This window comes from Falco peregrinus, chromosome 1 (assembly GCF_023634155.1).
Source record: "Falco peregrinus isolate bFalPer1 chromosome 1, bFalPer1.pri, whole genome shotgun sequence".
NCBI lineage: Eukaryota > Metazoa > Chordata > Aves > Falconiformes > Falconidae > Falco > Falco peregrinus.
In genome coordinates, this window is record NC_073721.1 from 31,790,374 (window position 1) to 31,814,142 (window position 23,769).

Consider the following 23,769-nt stretch of genomic DNA (forward strand, 5'->3'; position numbering starts at 1 on the left):
TAGCCATATGTACTTTTCTGATTAATGGTGATCCCAGCCTGAATACAGAACTACTGCTTGCAGGAAAAGGTTGTGGGGAGAGCATGGGCCTGCATGAATTTTTAATTTTACAGCTTTATAGAATCTGTGCCTTGCTGGTTTGCACACAGATTACTTATGAGTCCATCAAGTTATAGACTCGGCAGGCATGTTAAACACCGGTAACCTGAGAGATGCCTGTTGAGGAGGTATGGGTGTAAAAGGAAGGAAGGGGGAAAAGGATGGAAATAAGTCTGTAAAAAGATTGTTTCTTTCTTGGGAGATCAAGTGTATAGGTCAATAGTGGGGCAGCGGGGCAGTCAATGTGTGTGTGCCCTGGGACAGGAGTGCAGGAGTGTGTGTGCGTGTGTGCCCATGTGCTCAGAGATGCGCAGTGGGATGTTGTGGCCACCTGTGTCTGTCCTGGGAGGCACAGCAGGATTAGGTACGTGTAGATAGATGCGCATATGTAAGCCATCTCAGTTTCTTTTCCCCCTAACTCTCTGAAGTACTGGAGGCTCTCTGCCTTCACAGTTCTAAAGAGCTTCTCTCTCCTTTCCTCCCAAAGCTCAGAAGACTACCACTTCTCTACCATTGCATTGTTTGGAAGCAAAACTAAGTCTTCCAGTATCTCCAGGTGTGTTCTTGTGCCCACATCTCTACACACCTCCAGACATTTTCTGGGCACTTAAATCATATAGGAATTCATTTGTCATCCAACGTATGCATTCCCTGTATAGTGCTTATGTCTTCTAGTGATCTGTAAGGCATGTCTAAAGGTTAGAAAGAGAGGGCAGGAGAAAGGGAGAAGGACATGAGGTTTGTTAATGCTGCTAAACATCCCAAATGTGTCCTGACTTGCTGCTGGTTAAGAACAGAATGCCAAATCAAGCCAATGGCACAAGTTGTTTGAGGCCAGAATGTCACTGGAGTAAAATCGGCATAGATCTGTTGAATTTGTGAGAGCTGAGGCAATTTGCACTGCTTCCAATCTCTGACATACCCAACAGCAGACAGGTTAGCATAAAGATATGGCATTTTATATAGCTTCTTTTGAACACATCTTCTTTCTCTCTCCTCTGTGCTTTAAGAAACTGAAAAAAAAAAATTATCTGAATTTTTCGTATTTTAGCGGTGTGGACTGCATGACACAGATTCCTTTTAAGGGCATTAGAAAAAAACAGCCACTTGTCTTCCAACAGGCAACTATGCACAGATAATCCTTGTAACCCCCATGATGCTTAACATACTACCTTTCAGTTCTCTCATTTTAAACTTGCATTCCTCTAAAGATTACTATCTATCTGTCTAGGCCTATCTATCTGTCTAACTAACTGACTTTCAAGGATATCATTGTAACAGTCTAACTTCTCTTGGAAGAAGGAAGAAGAAATAATCCCTTCATTTTCTTGGCTCCCTGAGTAGCAAGGCAAAATAAGTCCCTGCAAACTTGCATGATCCGTAGCATGGCAAACTGTTTTTGCAATGAAATGGTAGCAAATAGACTTTGGGTGGGTGTTATGAGTTCCAAGTCCTTTCTGTGCTCTGAGGCAAGACCTATTCTTTATAACTCTTTCTGATGTGGCAATTTCTACTGAGTCAGTGTGGGTCTGTCAATAGAAACAAGTCTAGCAATTTTTTTCTCAGTTGACGGTAGTGTTCAAATTGATTTTTACTTTTGGTTTCCAATGCACCACTGATCATATAATAAGTACTGAGAGAGCTGGCAAGTGCAGTTAATTGCACTTAGCTGATTACTGCTTTCTGAGCTGGGTGCAGTGTCCACTGTGTGCCTGACTTCTCATTTAAAAGGGCAAGACCAGAGCATCTGGGCTTACAGCTGGAGGAGCCTTTGGGCACAGGATAGGAAGGCAGGTGGCCTGAGATTTGGGGTAGCTTTAGGCTGGTGTTGGAATTAGTGGATGCTAATGGCACTTTCAGAGCTGAACATCACTGTTGTGGTTTCACCATTCTGAGAGCTGATACTTTGCATCACTGCCAGTGCTGCATTTCTGGGATTGGTCTCAGTTTAGTTGGTCCGATTAATCAATGACATGCCAAGGATCCCTGTGTTACAAAATATAACCTCTTGTTTTCATTTCCTGTGCAGGAAAATCCCTTGGATTAACATCTATGCCCAAGTTCAGCATGACAAGGAGCAGGAAATGATTGGCTCAGTCAGCCAAAGCGAAAATGCCCCCAAAATCACTCTGAGTGAGTTCACAGACCCTGAAGAGCTGATGGACAAGGAGCTGGACACGAGAGTGATGGGTGAGAGACAGCCCTCAGCTGGGGTTTGTTTCGTGGTCTGGGTGAGGGTGTTGGTCACTGGGGTATTAGAAAAGGCAGTAACTGTGACCCAGGTACAAGCAGAGCATGAGGCCCTGAGATAGGAAGCAAATCTCTTTCTGCAACATAGTAACAGGTAGTTTTTCTTACTGTTTTTCAGCTTTTTTTTTTTCACAGTGTTAAATGACCAGGGTAGGAACCTGGAAACAGCAATGCATAGATAGGAGTTTAGTAAGAGCTGTGGCTCACACCTATGCCTGCTCATGACCCTGTCTCTCCTGTGGAGGGGTCCCAAATTCCCTGAACCCTTAGAAGAATCAGCTGAGCCAAGCTTACGTTTGTTGGAGTGCTATCATTACAAGGGAATATGTCTCCAATGGCTAAAAGAATTTACTGCTGGTCAGCTGAGCTGTAGTAACAGGTTTTCTGCATGCTCCATACTTACTGCAAATACAAAAAAGGATGTTACTTGTAGGCACCTTTCCTGTCTTTACACTTACATAAGCACATCCTAAGAAGGAAAGAGAAGCAATATAGCCCAAACAGTTGAAGCCACTGCTCTGAGACTCTTCTCCATTTTCTCCTCCACAGGAAGCATCTCAACAATTGCCAACAGTGAAAGCACAAAGGAAATCCCCAACTGCACTAGTGTTTAATACTAAGAATCCACTTGGTCTACAATATTTCTGACTTTTTATTTTTAATTATTATTGTTATAATTATTATTATTATTATTATTATTAAAAAAGAAAGAGTTATATGTCATTATTATCATTTGGGAGGGGATGGGGTGGGCTTTTTCTGTTTACCAGGGCTGCATTCATAAATAGCAGGGGTTCTTCATATTTAGGAAATACTCATCAGATTAAAAAGAAAAAGCAAAGAATGAGTCAAGTGTGCAATGGGATTTGAATGCCAGCCTTCTGTAAAATGCAGAATGGGAATTAAGTATACAGATCCCACAGGTAGGTATAGTAACTTAGGCAACATGTTGTAGGTAAATTGTCCCTTTTCAGACCTTTTCAAAATAAGTCATGAATCAACTACTTCATCCTGCCAGAGGACTCAGGCTGGGTTGTTGGACCAGGCTCTGCAACTTGCCAACAACCCTCGCTTTCCAATGACATGCATGTCTCAGCTTTTTGCAGGAGCTTGCCTCTTTTAGTTGCTTTTAATTTCAGTCACCCTCTGGCACTGTTGATTGCTGAGAAAGGAAAAAAATAATCAGAGTAAACACACATGTCAGTGTTCCTTGGACTGTAGATTGGCTGGAGGGGACAGCTCCGCAAGCAATGAAGGAGCATGCCTGAGCTTATGAATGCAGCCCAAACCCCATGCATGTGAATAGCAAGGATGCTGAAGGCCTACTGTAGATAATTACAATGTACATAGCTTTTTATTTCTTGGGAAATAATTTAATGTTTAGTAAAAGAAGATATGTTTAAAACAAAACCTGAACCACACACACACATGCACGCACACATGCGCGCATTCGTACTTGCCAGCCAACCAGGGACCGTGGTGAGCACTTGAATCATGCTTTGGTTCCAAGTGTGTTCCAGTTGTCTGTCACATCTGATACTGCTGTCTATAAACAGCATAGTTTATTTCTCTGTGTATAACTGCAAGCCTTTTTTTATATATATAGTACCATTTCCTATGATGGAGTAGAAAAAGATATTAGCAAGACAGGCTGTGAGCCTGTCATGAATATTTTAATGATGTTCATCATCTATTCACTTCTGTCACTGTTGTCCGCTTCTAGGAAGGATCTTGGTGACATCCATTAGAGAAAATGAGGAAAACAAATGTGAAATTATCAACATCTCAGTGTGGGCAAATAGCAGTGTGCTTGCAGCACCCAGTGCAACCTCAACTCAGCAGTGGGCCAGGTTGCAGTAACTTTATTCCCAGTGAGAAGTCATGCTTTTAGCAGTTAAGCTGGTGAAGTAAAGTGCTATTCAGGATATGTAAGTGTAGTAAATTTTGGCTGAATATGATGCATGTGATTAGGGACTTCTTTTTGGAGAGGGGGATGCAGGATCAGACCTGCATATCTGAGCTATTTTATGAGTGCTGCGGAATGGCTTTTCCCATTTTGGATGGAAATGCCATCAGAGTAATTTCTGCATGGTGGGTTCGTGCTTTCTGTTTAGAACAGAGAGGTCAATGAAGAAAAGGTAGTGAAAAAGCTCTTTTGGAATCTTCTAGCACACTGAGTTGAGGATAGCCCTTAGAAGTGGTGGAGTTTTGGGGCAGGAAGTTTACTTAGTGGTGAATTACTCTTATCTGGTTTTCTTGAGTTGATGGTGTTAAAGATGGACTTTATTCTGCAGAGTAAGACCCAGTAGGAGTGGAAGGAAGATTGCAGGCACCTTTGGGAAGATGTTCTAGTGCTTGCATGGTCGCAGGAGGCAGAAATGAGGCCAGGTGACAATGTCTGTTACCATTTTTTAGGATCTGGATACAGGACTCCACATCACCTTTAGTCTGTCTGGACTGAAATGAGGAGATGGCTAGGATTTAGGTGTGACTTGCTACCTCTCTGCATTGCAACATGCCACTGGGCTACAAACCAGCCTCAGCTGCATGTGTTGACTCTGTTAATGGACTGGAATGTCTTTCAAAGGTTATAATCCTGATGGATCTGCAGGTGGAGAGAAAAGCTGTTAAAAGCAGTTTTGCAGAAAAACACAGGAGGTATTTCAAGATTAAAATTGTAAAACTAAAATGTAGGGAAATACTGTTTTGTGTGAAGTACTAAAGCTAAATATTTTCATTTATTCTCCATTCAGGCTCGTGGGTGGTTTTTGTTGATTTAAAAAGAATTCTTTTCTATTTCCTCCCTTACTTTTTATGCTCTAGTTCCTAATAGAAGGTGGAGAGTGATGGCAGTGTTACTCTATTTAACCTTGAGTTTCCATCCATCACATGTGCATAAACTGTTGCATTACTGTCTCTGTTCTGCTGAAACACCAAAGTAGTTTATGTAATGGCTCAGTCTGGTGATAACACTGTTAGCACAAGGCCATAGCTTCCCATTTAGGTGTAGATGAGGGTGATGTACATAAACAATGGTCCTGTGGGCCTTGAACTAAATTGTGGGCTGGTCTCAGTCTTTGTTGATCATTAAGATTTGAGAGACTGATTTTGTGAGCTGCTGCAGAGGACTGAATGTGAAATACTCATTTTCCATATTAAATTTTTGTTCTATAAACCAGGAAACAAAGTGAAAATGTTCATTGTTGTTTGGAGTTTTCTAGGTTTTGCATGGGATTGATTTTATACTGATTTAAAAAGAACCTGCCTGGATTACAGTTTTCACAATTTTTTCTCACAATTTTTTACAATTGTTTTTTACAATTTTTCCCTTTACACTCTTAAAGATGGCTGTTAAATATCTCATAACAGAAGCAAAGAGGAAAATTTGGGGGTAAGTTGCTGAAAAAAAATGCAGACGTTTTCACTTTTCAAGAAAGAAATTTAATCCCGATGAAGGCTGAGAAATTTCTGAATGATGGGGTTTTTTTGAGGAACTTCTGTTCAGAAAGCCATTTTCAGTCCGAAATGATCCTAAAGACACTATAAAGCAAACAAAAAACCCACAAACCACTGAGCAAAACTAAAATGTTAAAAAAAATCTGCCTGATTTTGAATTGGCTCAGATTTCATGTTCCATGTGACTTAGTGGGTATCACTACCTCTCAGGGCAGTTTGTCACACTGCTGTCTGGACTTGAGTGTGCTCCGTGCACATCTGGAAAGAACTCCGTGGGATGTACATGGCATTACATTTGCCAGATCATACGTGCTGCATCAGGGGATAGCAGCTGAAAAAAACTCGTGTTTGTGGCTGAAAGCTGCTCCTTTAGCATACTAGAATGGTAACTACTGCATCCCAGTGGGATCCCCAGGCTTGTACCTATCCACAGGACCTCTGTAAAGTTTGGATTGGGCAGCCAGCACTGCCCATCTTTTTTGGAAGGTACTGAGTGGCAGAGTTAGCACAGACTGAAGTATTGGCCACTTTTATTTGTATGTCTTAAGTGGGGAAACAGTGACTTGGGGATGTCATTAGGGTTTTTTCCCCTGCAAGTTTTACCTCTAAGGAAAATGTAATGGAAATCCTGGAAGATGTAGGTTATTATTTACCTGAGTGAAGAGGGAAAGAACCAGTGCCATGAGTAGAACATAAATAACTCCCATGCTGTAGTTACGTATACAGAAGAAAAGAAAGAGAGAGAAAGCCAGAGACTGGGTCAGGGCCCAGCCTTTTCCCCATGATGGATTCTACTGTATTAGTTGTAATTTAGGAATAATGCATGAGGCACCCAATAGATCTTCTATTTAGGTTAACCTGTGCTTGAGGACCCCCACACTAAGCCTGGAAGGACTGCAGATGAGGCTAGAGCAACTGGGGACTGCAGAGTTTTTCAATTGCAATTGCCATCAATAAAAGCACGTGTAGGATAGTATGCATTTTCTTTTAGACTAACCTTGGGTTTCAGGGATGTGCAAAGATGTCCTGTTCTCCTTCCTTACCCTTCAGTCAGTTCCCACACAGGTTCCAGGTCTGACAAACCAAACCAGAATATTTAAATTCCTTCTGATGATGTTGGACAATGCATTAAACCCAAACCACCACCATGGTTTTAAATGATTAAATGAGACAGACAATTGCAATACCTGTATTAAACACAGTAATACAAATGCATGAGTCACATATATACATATATATATATACTGTTCTTGGTTTTATTGTTCCATTTGAATATTTCTACTGTAAAAAAGGCAGTGGTTTTGAAATTGTTGAAAATAAATGTATTTTTGTACATCAGAGTTACCCCTGGCTGCTCTTTCAGTCCTTGTTCTTAAATTTCCTGGTCAAGTCTGCTCTGTCTTGACTGAAATTCACTTTCCATACCTAACTCTTCAACCCTATCTTCAACCTTGCTGACTGATGCCCAGCCAGTCCCTAAGTAGTGATTGGTGGCTCCCAGCCGTCTCCCCCCAGTTTATACCCTGAGCATGATGTTCTAGGGCATGGAAACATCCCTTTGGCCAGTTCGGTCAGCTGTCCTGGCTCTGCTCCCTCCCAGCTTCTTGTGCACCTGCTTACTGGCAGAGCACGGGAGACCTGAAAACCCCTCGATTTAGAGTAAGCACCACTTAGTAACAACTAAAACATCAGTGTTAATCCTTCATTTATCCTATAAAAAAGGAATGTTTATTATTCTCATACTAAATCCAAAACACAGCACTGTACCAGCTGCTAAGAAGAAAATTAACCTGATAGCTGAAACCAAGACAAAGGGTCAGCAAGAAGTGTTCTAAGGCAAGATTTTTAAGATAAAAGATAAAGCAACTACCTCTCCTTCTTTCTTACTGCTCCTCTCCAAAAATAATTGTCTCCTTGCATTTCCATTGTACAGGCTGATTCTTTTTGGACCCTGGGAGGTGAGTAGGAGGGGAGAACTACCTGCTTATGCAGACACGGCACCATAAATCCCGTGCTCTCATCTAACAGGCTTCAGTCTTGAAAAAGCTGTAGAGTGCCCATGCCAAAAAAACCCCAAACACCAAACCCCCCAAATAAACCAAAAGACAAAACACCTTCTTCACTCCTTGGCAAAAGACACTATTTAAAAAGGAAAAGAGAGCATGGAAATGTGTCTCTGGGTATGCATCAGCCACTCCCTCCACAAGCATGCAACACATTCCCCATCCCTCCCTCCTCCTTTCCTTTACCTCTGGGTATCCATAAACTGTAGATTTCTGGAGTGTGGCAGAATTACCGGGGAAATATCTCTCCATGGCTGTCTCTTCCTTATGTTCCTTCCCAAGTTTTCTCTACTGGTCAGTGGTGGAGGTGAGACTAATGGGCCAAATCTTTTCTCTGACCTGATGCAGCTAATCTTTTGTGTAGATATTGCTTAAGAATGTGGCTGTATCTGTTTATTCTCCCTTTATGATCAATGATCAGTTGTTTGTGTTTTTCCATTATGTCAGTAAGCCGAAAAGGTCAGGCGACCGAGGACTAGGTTGGTCATCTCTGAGAGTGATATATGAGAGACTTCCAGCATCGCAGAAGATCTCACAGCTTTTGAAATCTTTGGGTCTGGCCCACTTTACAGCAATGCCAGTGTAATGTTTCTGTTCATGGAATCCTGAAATACAAGTTGTGAACAACCAAGCACAAATGATGAAATTACCATGGTGAAGTTACAAGCTACCACTGAGACCCAGTAATCAGCTGTGTGCAGAAGCCCAGCTAAGTGCAGCTGTGAAGTCAAATGCAGGCACTTAAACATAAGCTCTCACTACGGCCTGGAAACGTGAGCAGTAGCGCAATCTTTGCCTGAATCCGGCTGGTTTTATGTGTTGGATGGACTTATTAGAGAAGTATAAGCATTATTTGCTACATTGTGATTTTCTCATGGTTGTACAAAACACTCCTCTATCAGGGTATATGGTGCTGCTCAGGAAAAGTGTATCATAACTGCTCCTGGAGTGAGCTCATCGCTGTCTTGTTTTACTCACCATGGTGCTCAGCAGCACCCATATGACCTGAGGCCGCCATGCTGGGTTGGGACACCTGTAGTACAGGAGAGAAAAGTACTGTTGAGGCCATTTTCCTCAGTTGGTGTGCTGGTACTGAAAAGTCTGGCTTGGTATGGGCTTGCTGACTAAAATGATGCTCTTGTGTTCCTTGTGCAGGGAGAGGCTTTCGTTACTTGTATAATGGGAGCACCTAGAGGGCCTGCCTGAGAACACAAGGGGGATCCCTTGCGTCCGCCACTGAATAAACCACATCATGGCCATGTCGGTGATGGAGTGCACAAGTGCGATGAGGCTGCGCCGGGGCTGGCTGCATCCTCAGCCACACGCTGCAGTGTAGGAAAGAGATGGAGGAAGGTGTGCACCTGAACCAGCCAAGGCTCTGCCTTCACACTCTGGGGCACTGGGCTGGATTCTTCTGCTGTAAGGCAGAATCTGAGAGGAACCTGATGGACCTTTTGTACTATTCTGGAAGATGAACGCCCTTCTAAAATCACCGGCCTGAAGAGGCTTATACTCACGGCTCCTGCTTGCCAGGAGTGTGCACAGCCTTGCCAAGGTAGGAGAGGAACCTCTTTCCCTTGGTGCAGTCCAGGGCTTGGTGCAACCAGAAATACAAGTTCTCATGTCTGAGAAAATTAGCCCGAGAGAGGAGGCCTTGTGCTCCAGGTACCTCCCTGTGAATGCTGCTGTGCAACTTCCAGTCCTTGTTCTGGGGCCAAATGAGATATTTCCCACCCAGAACTCATGGCACCGTGCACTTCAACAAGGTGAGACAGCACTTAGCTGGATTTGCCTTCTGCCCAGGCCCTTTTCCCTAGTCCCTCTGCCCAGTGAAGTACTCTGGTTATTAAGCACTATCAAAGCAGCATTGCATTACTGACATATTATTGTAATACATCACTTGACTGCTGGTCTGCTGTCATATATCATGGTGCTACATCAGAGGACTGACAGGTGACAGGAACCCCCAGACCCTGAGAAGGATCACTTTCCTAAGCTTTATGGGTTGCTTTTTTTCCTCAAAGACAGCAAGCAAAAGGAAAGCAAGCAATGTTGGATTGCTGCCATGAAGCTTTCAAAGCCTTTGAATATATTTATCTATCTATACATTTTTCCCTTGATCCTGAAACATTAATTAAACAAGTCAGCTGATGTTTCTATATGAGCCTGTAGAGATGGATTTATTTTGGGTGGTGGAGGAGGGAACAATTGCTCACAGCTTCATGAGACTAGCATATATGAATGTCTGTGCGTGATCAAAGAGAAAGATTTGCCCTAAAAAAATATGTTCCTGAGTTTCAGAGAATATATTAGTAGGTCTCTTCACTGTATTTTTAATGCAGTCATGCATGTAGAGACAGGACAGAGGGTAGCTGTGGTGTTTGTTGTTGGGGTTTTGCCCATGATCAATGTGAAAGGTTTTGCTTTGCCATTGTGTTATGCTAGTTCTACCTGTGCAGGCCCACCAACATCAGCGAATGTAATCTTGATTTAGACTAGTCTGAGCTCTCACATTAAGAAGAGTTACATGCCTACTTCAAAGACAGAATAAATCCTTTTAAATGCCTTGTTGTGGATGTCAAACAGTTTTCAGACCAAAATTTATGGGTAATTGTAATACTAATAACAACAAAAATACATACAGGGACATAGTAGGGAGGAGGATGTTTATTAATGAAACAGAAATGTTATGGTGATGTATATTTGGTTACAAGAACCTGGAAGGCATAAAGGAGATAAAAACTGGAAACCAGATGTGGAACGGTGAGGAAGAACAGGGAGGGACTGGGCTGGCTAAAAGTCTCTGGCTGACCAGCACGCACAGTGAGAGTGGGTATTCATTTGTTTTTTAGTTTTAGCATGGGAAATTTCTGAAGTCTCTGGGTCAACCGAATCAACAGGAGATGTAGTACATCCACGGCATATAAGATGGGGTCATCTCTGCCCCCATGTCCTGAGGCTCAGACTTGAAATTCAAGTTTTAAGCATCTGATTCCTTACTGAAGTCCCAGTGTTAAGCGCCGAGGTTCCTTGTAGAGCAGTGGTGGGTGGGTGACGGTTCCGACAGGTTTTTTGGGATGATTTTCAGAAGCTCAGCTCAGGGTTCATGTCATTGTATTCAAAGTGTTGGGTGGATGATGGGAAAAAGAAGTGGCTCCTGATGCAGGATGTAGGGAAAATGGACCTGAAGAGGTCAGTGTGAAAACAGCAGGAAGATGGGATAGTGAAATGCCATGCAGTATTTGTCAGTTAATCGGACACACTCCTCTTTCCTTGATATTAAATGAACTGTATGCTGGGTGAGGGAATGAGTTAAAATAATTTCCTGGGATGGGAGGTAGGGATAAGCTTTTACAGGGAGCTATTTACATTGGCTATCAAGAAATGACCAAGAGAATTGGCTGGGCTACGGCAAGGGATGTAGCTACCCGTCTTTTCCAAACGAATACCCCCTTGAAGAGACCTCAAAGAAATCAGGGAAATTAGAAAAGTTTTAAGGAGCAGAAGAGGTGGTGAAAATGAAAGTGAGACAATCTGGCAAGCAAGGTAAGGCAAAGTCAACACGGGCAGCATCACTTGTTGCCAGATCTGGAAATGTTTGGCTGCACTTACGGTGTTGCAACATGCACACACCTCATCATTTCAGAGTGATTCGGGGTCTCCTGAGGGTCCACAAGGATAGGGAAGGACTGAAAGGCATAACATGCCACTGGGTTGCTCAGGGACAGAAAGTGCTACCAGCAGAAGGAGAAATGTTTCTGTTACCTCAAGAGCTCTGCTCCACCGCATATGTGTGCCAAAGTGTCTAAAGTTTATTGTAAGCAAGTTTGGGAGTCTAAATCTGTTTGCAGCTCTGGACCTTACTGCTTAATAATATCGCCTACACTTGGAATAATCTGAGATATTGTTAGGGATACCTGTGAGACTGTGTTTTTAATCTTTTTTTTAACCTTGAAATGTTCCTGTCAGTTCCGCTCTACAGGCTGCTAGAGATCTGAATCCTCTTATACGATGCTGAGGGACTTTCCTCTCTGGTTTTTGTGTAAAAATTCCCTTCGTTTTGTAGGTTACAAGCAAAGTCCCAGCACAAGCTTCACATGCCTCCACCCGTTGCACTTTGGGACTATGAACAATTTACAATTTGAACAATATTTACAGGATGAATAATTTGTCTGTTTCTAAAAGGAAAAGACACAGCAAAGACAAACACATGCACCCCTGTGGCTTTGGTGTAGGAAAGCCTGGAGATAGTTTTTGGCACCATGGGCACATTTACTGTTGGTTTGCCACTAACTCCTGTAGGCCTTGGGGCACAGCCCCACTCTGCACTCACACGAGTCCCACAGCCCCTACACTTTGCCAGCAAAGGAGGAGCATTTAGGAACCACTGCAAATTATTTATTAATTCAAGATATTTTCATCGGCCTCCAAACATAAGCTGATCCTGAGTAGTGGGAGGGAATTGAACTAATTTATTATTTATCTATTCCATTAATGAATTTGGGACAAAGATATTTTGAGAGCAAGGTGTGAAAACAATGCAAGGTCTAAGCAAATTAGGACAGACTATGTGAGGCTGAGAATCAGACTCATGTATGTCAGTCTGGTGGAAGTTTCTGGGCTTAGGAACTCCTGAGTCAGTCCAGGGCTGCTCCTCAGTTCCCTTTATATGGTCTGTAGTGATGGAGGGCAAGGTGGAACTGAAGAAAAGGCTCAGTTCCTCACTTAAATGGTTATTTTTACTTGCTTGAATCACTAACTTAGGTCCTGCATTGGTTTCGAGTTTGGACTGAGGTGGATCTCTGCATGCAGTTAAGGTCCATCATGTTTGTGTCTGAATTTCTGGTCGTAGCTGCTGCACACCAACAATTTGCAAACTGGACTGAACCTCCCCTAAAGACCTCCTGGCTTGCATTAGGACCTCTGGCTACAAGGAAGCCTAAAAGGGACGCTTGGGTCAGTGAAGCAGAAGGTGTTGAAGGTGGAAGTGGGTGGAAAAGAATTCAGAAGTAGGCTGAGAGTCACTCTGAGCCCAGAATGGTGCTGGGCTTTTTGTTTTGTTTTGTTGGTTTTTTTTCACAGTAAAACCCTGCCTCTAATTTTTAAATCAGAATTAATAGCTAGTCAGGAATGTTGGCTTCAGAAGTTATTATTATGTTTCAACAGATGTTCTACCAGTCAGATTATTTAATTAGCTTCATGCTCCTTAACCTCATAAATCTGTGAAGCTGTGACAAGGAAAAAGAAAAGGAATTAATGATAATAAATCAATACCCTAGACCTTAATACAATCTAAAAAGTTTGGATCAAAGCACCTCTGAAAAGTTTAGGAAGCAAACTGAATGTCTCTGTCTAGGATATAAATCTCACTTGAGCACAGTTTTGGAGGAAAATGCCCGGGATACTCAGCAGAGCATCCCTGGGTAGTGGGGAGAGCTTTTGTGTGTAGGGAGCTGGTTTGGCATTGGAGAGACCTGTGTACAGTCTCTGGCTCTGCAATTGATTTATAATGCGACTTGCAGAAACTCTGCCTGTTCCTCTTCCTGTCCTGCTTCAACACTGGGGCTGTTTTCTGAAGCAGAGCTCAACCTTGAGTACAGCCATGTATCTCTGCGCACAGAAAGCTTACATCATACCTACATCTGTGGTGATGTAGACACGGTTACTTTGGGACCTTCAAGGAGAAAAGTGACTGTAAAAAACAGTAGCATAAAAGCAATCAGATTCTGACATTTTTTTCCCTTCTGTTACACTGGGTTCTTAGGTTTTCATATACTTACCTAGAAAGCAACTGATTTTCTCAAAACAAAAGAAAAAATGGAGCACTCTCTTTCCCCAAAAGCATTACATCTTTGCCCTTCTTTTGGCTTACGCTTCTGTTACAGAACTGCTTGTCTCTCCTCTGATCCTCCAGAACCTTTCATTAAAAAGGAGGCAATTAGTAAATTAGTCTGTCAATGATACACTTCTGCTTGACACAATTCTATGTTTTCCACCTGTACACTTCTTTTCTTCCCTAGCATGGGAAAATAAAACTTCTCCTCAACATCCTTCCTGCACCAGCCCAGCTCTTTGATGACTTCTAGGGTCCTAGGACCCTCTCACACAGAGGAAATTAAACAGGTTTATATATATATATATATATATACACTCAGAGACACTTGGAAGAAAGCTTTTGTTTTTCTCTTAGCTTCCCATTGACAAGTATGCCTTAGTAGACTGGATTCCTGATTTCCATACCTCCATTGCTCTCTTAACTCGGGTAATAACAATATCACCCCTCCTCCCACCTTTATGTTATTCAAAAAGCCTTTTTTTGATGAGGTGGGTGGATGAATAGATGGCTTGGGGACCTGTCAGCACATCTGCAGAGCAGCAAGGCCACTCCAAGCAATGAAGGTGGAAAGCTAAGGGACATTGGCTGCTTCACCATAGTTAGTCTGAAGTACTTGGTGCTATTGCAGACAATAAGCTTAGTACTCAATTGGTATGAATCGGGCCTGGAAAAGTCATGCTCCCCTGTTAGGTTTCCAGCAATCCAGTGGGCAAATTTTTCTATTGTATGGCAAGAAGTGGCCGTTGCCTGGTTCCTAGGCCACCTGTCACTGGGAACCAGGCTGATGTCTCTGCATTTACTGCACTCATATGTTACATGATTATAGGAGACATGAGTCAGTGAATCAAAGCATACAGTGACCCACTTCATCCTCAGCATACCTGGAAGAACAGGGCTTTATTCCCATGGGTGGTACTTTAAAATGTGTTGCCTTCATCTTAATTTCAGAAAAAATACTTTGTTGACAGACTTTTGCGCCTCCAGAGACCAACTTCAAACGAGAGATCTTTCATAGAGGAAAAAAATCCATTCACTAAGGGTGTTCTTGTACTCTCATTGGCTCCAGCAAGCCATTTTTTTGGTCTTGATTTTTCCTTCCAGCAATTGCATATAACATGACTCACAATATACCTGCCCTCCATAAATCAGATAAATCAGAGGGGACGGAAATCTGGGCATGACAGGAATGGATTTGGTCCAGAAACTTCTGAAGGTCAGATTTGACTTTGAACTCTGTGCAGTGGGATTTAGGTCAAGCATGGACAGTATGGTTGTCCCTCTGAGATCTACAATTAAATACCTTTTCCCTGCATGGACCTGCTAACACTTATCACGCAGCATGCACCAGTCACTGCCCTGGACTTTGTTATGCCAACTGCAGTAAATGGGTCTGCTGTTCCTGCTGTTAGTGCCATGGTAGGAACTGACATCACCTATTCAGTTTGTCTGGGTTTTTTTATAATCAGATACTTTCCGATGGCTGTATTCTGCATTGGCTTCTTGGTTAACTGCTTCCTCTCATCCCTCAACACCCTCCGCCATTTCTTTGCCGTCCTTACTTTTCAAATGCTATCATATCCCTGCTCAGAAGTTCCCACCTATGCAGACAGTTTAGTGGGGATGTGAGATTCATCCTTGTTAATTCAAAGCTACAGAAGAGAAATCTGGGTGTAGAGAATGACCATCTTTTCCATGTTTGCATGGCTGTTGCAAAATTTAAGTTCAAAAAGGTCCAGGCGATGTGACCTCCCTCCTGCTGAGGGTTAAAAACCATCCTCTGCTGTGTCTGCCTGCAGCTCAGTGACACCTTGCTGCTGAAAGTATCTTTCTCAAGCCAGGCTTTGATGCAACCTGTGAAGAAATGGGCAGGACTCCGTTTATCTTGTTTCCTCCTCCTGTCCCATAGGAGAACAACCAAATGCTGTTTGCACTTGTTGCTTTTGTTGTGTCTCTTTAGAAATTATGTCATTTTTAGCAGGGACAGAATTAAGACTGAAATTGCAAGGGAAGAAAATATTTGTAACAGTTACGTTTTTTATTTGATGAGAAATACCTCCCAGGTAAAAGGAAACATTCTTCTTGGATAAATTCCACATTTTCTGCAGAGCACAAACAGGTAGACTGAGGTTTTGCATGGTAACCCGTCATTAGTACTGTTATTACTGCCAGCAGTCTTCTGTTTTCTAGCAGTTAGAAAGAAACCATAAAAATATCTTTGAGTGCAATCAGGAAGGCTTCTTTTAGAAGCTCTTCTTTTAAAACTCCAATGCCCTTTAAAAATATAGGTGTTTTTTCCCCTTCACCTTTCATTTCTTTAATTTTTATTTAAAAAAAATAAATTAAGAATACGGCAGGGATTAAAATGAAAAAGGATCTGGAATCATTTTGACTGAGAGGAAAGAAATATTTGTACATTATTCATCATACTCTTGGTTATTCATCAAAAGTTTCATTCTTCAACTAAAGTCTTTTCCTTATCTTAAAGCCTCTGACATGAATATATATCACCAAGTTAAAAAGATTGAATTACACTTCTCCCGCTGCTGCTGAGATTCATGGAAGCTCAAAGCCCAGCCTAGTCCCTAGGTGTACTGAGCCAGTGCATTTTATGATTTTTGGAGAACAACGCTAACAGGGTTTGTCTCTTCATTGTGATACGGAGATGATTGAAAATGTGCCTCTGTATCGCTTGATAAAAGACCATTTCCAAAAAAGAGAGCAGCTTTGTCATTTGAGAACATTACCCATGGGGCTTGAGACCTACTTGACAGCAAAAGCTCTAGCAGATTATTTTTTTTTTTCAAGCAGTATGTTCTGCATTGCCATTGTTGAGCAACTTGAACAAGAGGAAAGAAGGAGCGGAGATGTGATCCATAAAATCTTCCCTTAGTACTATGTTACCCCATGAGTACCAGGGGAACAAGTGACACTTTCTTGCTCTGGTTCCTAGTGCTTGTTCAGAGGGACAGTCACTCCAGCTTTGTCACTCTGCTGCAACGGCTCGTGGCTTCCCGAGGTGTTGGCTGTTCTTCAGGTGCCAGCTTTAGAGTGGCACAGGCGTAGCAGTGTGCTGCAGCACTTGGGGTGGGATGACTGCCTGCTCTGCCTGATTTGATTTTGCAAGTGCTGGGGAGATCTTTGGTGCCACGGTTACACTTGAGTGCAGAGGAATGTGGTTGAAAGTGTGTTTGGTGTGTCTAGTGTGCACAGGCAAGACATATCCTTTGCGGGGTGCAGTGTGCTGGCTTGAGGCAGAGGTGTCTGGAGGTTCTACTCCCCAGCCACCTGCATGATGGAAACACAGAGGGCTGTGTTCAGGCCCTGCGCAAGGGCAGGGGCACGGCAGCCCTGTGGCAGCCAGGCAGGGTACGGCACAGCCAGGCGGGGTAGGCGCAGCTGCCACCCCTGCCTTGTGACCGGTCACCGCAAGGGAGAAGCGCTGTCCCTGGTCAGCTGCACCAGGCATAAACTTGGTGGCATCAACCCTAAACTCAGTGAGAAGGGGAAGTGAGAAGGGCTGGTGGGGGTCCTGAATTTTGTAGTGGGTCTTAATGACATGGGTCTTGGCTGATTTTACATTTGGCACACAGGGGCTTAACTTTTTTTCCTGATCTTTTTTAAGATGCATTAAAAGAGCCTCAAAAGTACAACAGATGGGAGAAAAGTCCTGAGGCTCTCTCTGGTACCTGTGTCGCAGTTGTCAATGTGGGTGCAAGGGGTGAGGCAGATGTTAGTGTCTCTAAAAACATCCCAGGACAAGGAGACACCTCAGGGCTGGCAAAAGGATGCTGTGGTCTTCAGCAAGATGGAACTCAGTGGTGAAAACTCCCCTTACTCCTCATAGCTTATGACATGCAAATTTGGTTTTGTGACACAGAGTCTAACTCTTAAAAAGAGATAACTTTTTCCACCAATTTTGGCACGCGTTTCTGGATCCAGGGCTAGCAAGTAGTATCAAATAACAACAGCAGCAGCGCAATATCATCTAATGTTATCAATGCTATTGTATAACTTTTCGTTTTGATAGCATTTCAGACCTAGGGCTGCCATCAGGCATCTCACTGCAGGACGAGTGTATTTCACACAGGCACACAGACCCCTCCTCAACCACCTTCTCCTGCAGTGACCCACAAGTGCATTTTTCTGCCTGTGCAGGTGGTTAGGCACCCACCAATCCTGGTTTTGCTCTATAACAAGGACAGTGTTAGATGCTCTGCACTGAGCCATACATCATTCTGCAACAACACGCCTTTGATGGGAAAATGGACTGCTGCAATTTGAGCAGGGCTGAGATCTGACTTGCCAAGGGCATGTGGCAATAACTTGAACTGAGAGAAGCTTGGGAGAAGAGAACTGTAATTAAAATCCCCACTGAAGTTCAGGAAAGCTGGATAAAATAATGATAAACTGGCCCAGGAAAAAAATAATAGTGATACAGTTGTTGTCATTTCAGATTAAATGGATCCAATTTAATGTGGTGATGGTCAGAAACGTATTTTTAGAAAACATAAAGGGCCTTTATGTATCTCTTTCTTGTCTTTGGCAATTTAGCAAAAGCTGGTTTTGTGTTTGCCTTCCGCAAACCATAAGGGCTTCAAATACCCTGCCCCTCCCCTCCCCCCCTCCTCCTTGCTGCTGTAAATTCCGGGAAAGAAGACTGGGTTTTAAACTCAGCCCACGTAGCCCTTGACTTACCTATTGCAAGAAACAGCCTGTGAGAGGCCCGATGGGAAATCACATTTTCTGTGATTTGAATACCCTTCCTTCTCCCTAAATGACGAAGCGATGCCGGGCGGAAGGTGGCTGTGGAGGCAGGGTTTGCTCTCTGGCTGGTTGAGCAGGGGGGCAGAACCAGGCAGATGACCAATTAGTGAAGGCAAATAGCACAGGAGCAAACTTGTGTGAGCCAGGCTGCTGCTGCAAACAAAATGAAGGAGGTTTTGGCCTGTGCCCAAAAATAAATGAGGCTGAAGCTAATCCAGCTGTTCCACCTATGCCCTCAGTATCAATATCTATATATACTATGCCTATGCTAGCAAGTGTTATTTTTAACAACAGGACAAAAGCCATGAGGAGTTTAGAGAAGTGTCTTGTTTTGAACTCTTAAACCTTTTAATTTCCCAGGCCTGTGCAAAAGCCTAAGGAGGTTTTTAAAGTATGCATAAGAAAATACCGACAAGTCTCACTGATGCCATTTCTGCTACCAGAAAATGTGCCGGTGGTACCGGGTCTCTGAGGTATTAAAGAGGAAGGTCACAGTCCATCAGCTACTGAAGCTACAGGACTGGGAGGGTGGTGTAAATCAGCACACTGCTCTGACACCAGTCACTCACACTGACTTTCAGAGAACTCCGCTGATATATGCCAGCCCTGGCTCTGACCCCTTGCGGTGCTGGATTGACAGGTACCAGGCCAAAACCAGGAACGATCTCTTCAGCAGCTGCCCTTGTATTTTACAAGTTAACTTTTTTCTCTGTTTCTCCCTTCTGAACTCTGGAGCTTCTCTTTCCACATGAGCTGAGCTTTCTTGAAAAGGATTGTTAAATGGGAACATCTGGTGTGTGAATGGAAGACTTATTCCTCCTTTTCCCTTCAGTAGGTGCTCATTGCATACTTTAAAAGTTGATCTTTTTTTCCCCTTCCCCAAGCAGAGAAAAAAATATGGATCATTACTTGACAGAACAGACTGTGCTCTTTAGTTACTTAATGTGTGCGGGTGTAACCTGCAAGCCATGACTTGAGAGCTTTCCCCATAATTAAAAGTTTTCTGCTGTGAAGTCTTGGGTTTTGATTAAAATGTAGCAGTCCTTCCTATTGTTCAATTAGTGCTAATTAGATAGTACCTGTGCACAATACTTCTTGCAATTCAAAACCCACAATAAGGGTACCTCATTTCTGTGAGGGAAAAAATCTTACAAAAAAGTCTCACAAAAAATCCTGAGTTTGTTTACTTGTGTGCTGTTTAGAACTATGGTAAATTAAAAAATGGAAGGTAAGTAGGTACTGATAAAAATATTATTCACATTCATGTTTTCCCCTTCCCTTCCCTTCCCTTCTTCCTATTTGCAACAGAGATGCTACAGAAAGATGACCTCTGCATGGGCTTTTATAACTACTGGCTTGGCAAACATCTAGTGCTGTTGGTGAATTCATAGGCTCCATAAAGTTGTGTTCATGCACTCTGGTGGCTTTTTGGCTCAGCCAGCTTTATCTGAACTCCCTGCTAGCTGAAATTTTTTTATGATCATCCAATGGGAAATGCATAGGCCATATAGAAAGGGTGGATATTCAAAGTTTTAGTGCAAGGTGCTGCATATAAACCCAGCTGCCCTGATGCCAGTAAACTGTGATGACTCCCAGCAGACCTATGCTAATCTATGGCGGCCTGGCCCTGACACAGGCAGATGCCAGAGACCCATAGTGTTGGCATGAGAAAGGTGGAGGCCCACCTTCACGGTGTGTTCAGGAATGTCTGAAATGGGGAGCTGGTATCCCCGATTTTTTTAAGACAGGCTCATATACCCTACAGAGGAGAGCCATTTCACAAACCACACAGCAAGGAAATTAGATACAACGGTGGAGAACATCCACCTGTGCTTTGAGTTGCAGGATTCTGCTGTGGATCAGCTTGGTACAGCAGTGGCACTGGCTGTAAAATGGAAGTGATGGGCATTGATTTACCTAAATGCACTGAAGCCTCCAAAGAAGACAAAATAGCATCTTATTGCTACCCCTAGGATCAAAGTACTAGTCTGGATAAAAGAGAGTAAGGCAAATTTATGGCGTGATGCAGCAGCTTGAGCTGCGAATGGAGAAACAGACCATTCACCATTCTTTTGGCATGATTCTGTGTCAACCAGACTGAAAGTGATGCCAAAGTTTGGGAAATGCGAATGCCATCCAGACCTCTCTGTGTCAGGTATAATTACCCTTTTCTGCTAGTCTGGGTCAAAACTAACAAGTAAATTGATTTAAAATGGCATGACTCATCAGCCTGTGCTCCGTCCACCTGTCCAGCCAACCATCTGGGAAGCGCTGGCTGAATCCAAGAGCTCTGCAGTTGCTCCAGTTCATTCCCAGTTAAGCCAGGCAAGGTGTGTGCACCATTTGAAACTGCCTGCACAAGCTGATTGCATGACAAGCAGAAAATAAAACTCTAAATCAGAAACCAGAGCCTCATTTCCAATGACTGATATGCTAGGGCACACACACAGTGCTTGCGAGGAGCCCTTACCCTCTGCTGGCGCTATGGGCTGGAGCAAGAAGCACCTTGTCTGTCTTTTCTTGCTCTACTTTTTTCCCTCTCTGCCAAAAAAAAGTAAGCCATATTTTGAATAAAGATGAGAATTTGTTACATTGAAAGTCTACTTACAGTTCCCTGCAGGGGACCTCTGGGTCCTCTGTAAAAGACCTCTTGGTCTTTTGGTCTCTAGTTGTCTGAGATATTCAGCTAATCTGTGCTGCATCAGCTGGGACTTTCAAATGAAGCCATGTAGCACCAGGGACAGCCGACACAGGACTGATTAAAATGCATCGACCTGGTAAATGAGAGCTTAGGTGTTTTGCAAATCATCCCACCTTCCCCCTAATTTTGAGGCAACATGTCCCACCATCTTCCTTCTGCCCTGCCTATTTCCTCTTTTGCTCCGATGAGGCACTGTTCTCTGCGTCGACAGCTTGGTCTCACTCCTCTTCCCCTCTATTGTTTCTCTCTGAAAATGCAAACATTCAGCTGTTCATCAGAAGCTTGCTGTTCTATACATTTTACTGTCATCAGCCTTGTGACACTGGCAATTTGGATCATTTTGCTCTAAGCATATTTCATTGTGCAATTATAGTATCGGGACTGTGTCAGGTGAGTTATAGAAATGACGCTTGAAGTGTCTCTTTGGGGTTTTTGTCTGTGTGTGGTGGTGTTTTTGTTTGCTTTTATTGCACTTCAGTCTCAGAAATAATAAACCACTCATTTATTCTTTAGGTTTAACAACCACCACGGTAACTACCAGAAACCACAGTTATGCAACGTTACACACCTTCCTTCGCTATTTGAACTCCTGAATTTGTCATGGAAATGGGGTTGATGAGTTAGATGCAGATAAAAAGGGGGCAGAGGAGACAAAAGCCAGGGCCACCACTGTCTGTCACGGCCAGAAACTTATCTGCCAGTTTGATTTACTGACACCTGCATTTAAAGTAACAGGGCTTAATGACAAAAGAGTGGCTGAGATGCTGAAATTTTCTCCCAGAAACAGAAGAGATGAGGAGGGGTGTTCTGGCAATAAATACTGGAATTACTGCTCCCTCAGAGTATCCAAACCAGCATTATTGTCCTAACTTATTTTTGGTCAAGAACTTGGAGCAAAGCTAAATGATTTGGTTATAGCAGTTCCTCTGATAAAAAGGAACAAATGGCCTGTACGATGGATGCCATCCCTCCTGGTCTCTTCTCTCACTGTACCCATCCTACTGGGCAGATCTTTGCTTATCTGTGTAGAGATGAACATTTAGCTGGGGAAAAAACAAACAAACAAACAACAAAGCCCTAACCCCACACCCTTCACAACTCAATTTATTTCTCCAAATGACTTGGGTAGTCTGTGGAGCAGCTCTCCACATACAGGCTTCTATTTTGCTCTTTCCCCTTAAGGGGCTATTAAGTTTGTAAACAACTTCAAAACAAAGAGCCTGGTCCATTTCATTAGGGGAATCCATCTCTGCTTCCAAAGGCCTCCTGGGAAACAGGAGGAGTTCATTAAAGCCAGGATGGTGTAAAAAGCTTTGTGCGCATGCAGAAATTGAACCACCATGAAACATTAATGACCTCAATGCATTAGCAAATCTTAAACTAGAGTAGAATTATGCTGTCTCTGGGGACCCAAGCACACCTCCTTGGAATTTATTTTTTTAATGCTAGGGAAAATGTAGGCTTAAAATTTTAATATGAAGAGCAAAATACTTTGGTGGTGTGAACTGAGGGTGGCAATCAAGCTGGCCCTAGGCCAGTGACGTGTAGAAAGTAAATATCCTAATTGTCAGCTGCTGCCTTTGCTCTAGTCAGTGATATTGCCAAGACACAGGATGCTTAATCCATATTACCAAATAAAGGCTCACCTAATTTCTTTGTCTTTGATTCTCCATGAACAGAATCCACTGCTGAATCGCTTTTCTTGCTTTAATAAGTAGCTATATGTCTTGCTATTTATACAGCTCCAAAGAGACATTTGGCAATGTTACGTCAACAGCAGGCAACTGTTCAGGGCAGTATTGATCCCCGTGGAAATTACTGTATAGGTCTCCCCTGTGAGTTATGATCTCTACTAAAGTTGGGTGACATTTCTCCAAGGAATACTTTGTTCAGCAATGGCAGAAAAAACACAATTTCAGATGCAGTGAAACCCTGCAGAACAATTTATGCTGAAATCTGCAAACATTGTGAGCCCCCAAAAATATATGTATAGACCCCTCTTCCCCAAGAAATTTTGTTCAGAAATGATGTTTAAAAGTTGCTGTTTAAAAGAGGGGAACAAGTCTTTGATGAGAGGTAGTGTCTTCAGCAATTTTTTAGTTCTTTTGTCTTACGCTTCTCTTCTGCCACAGGGTGCAGGGTGTTCTCCATCATCCCTGCCTCACATGGATGACAAACCTTTCAAGACTGGTGGATGTGGAGAAGCTGGGGAATGTGCCTGGGATACAGATTATTTGGGAAGAAGGCATATAGTACAGTCCACTGATTCTCATCCTGGGAAGTGTGTGTGTCACTGGGAGGCAGGAAAGGTCATCCAGGGCCAAATTAAGACACCGCCTAGCCCAGAGCTCCCTTTTCGACAGTGGATATAAGCAAAGGCTTACAGGAAAGAAGAAACAAGGCAAGTCTGTGACACGCTTCCTTCCTAGTGCTCTGCCTGCCTTGGGACTTACTGAATCTGATGGGATTTGTGTAACTTGTAACCCTGAAAGGATCTCTTTTCCAAGTACCTCACCAGTCTCCCCTTGACCTCTCCCTGAGCCCACAGCATCCTTTGGCAAAGGATACTTCTCCCTTGAGTGCTTTGCTCACCCTCAGAA

The 23,769-nt window shown here is 43.1% G+C and overlaps 1 protein-coding gene across 1 annotated transcript in view; it reads left to right on the forward strand.

The window, feature by feature from the left end:
- Positions 1-2,996, forward strand: part of SORCS3 (sortilin related VPS10 domain containing receptor 3) — a 304,161-nt gene extending 301,165 nt beyond the window's left edge. The window contains exons 26-27 of the mRNA XM_055809927.1: positions 2,129-2,289; positions 2,899-2,996. Of these exons, the coding sequence (XP_055665902.1) occupies positions 2,129-2,289; positions 2,899-2,963 (226 nt within the window). The 3' untranslated portion in view covers positions 2,964-2,996. The remainder of the gene's footprint in view (positions 1-2,128; positions 2,290-2,898) is intronic.
- Positions 2,997-23,769: the final 20,773 nt, after the last annotated feature.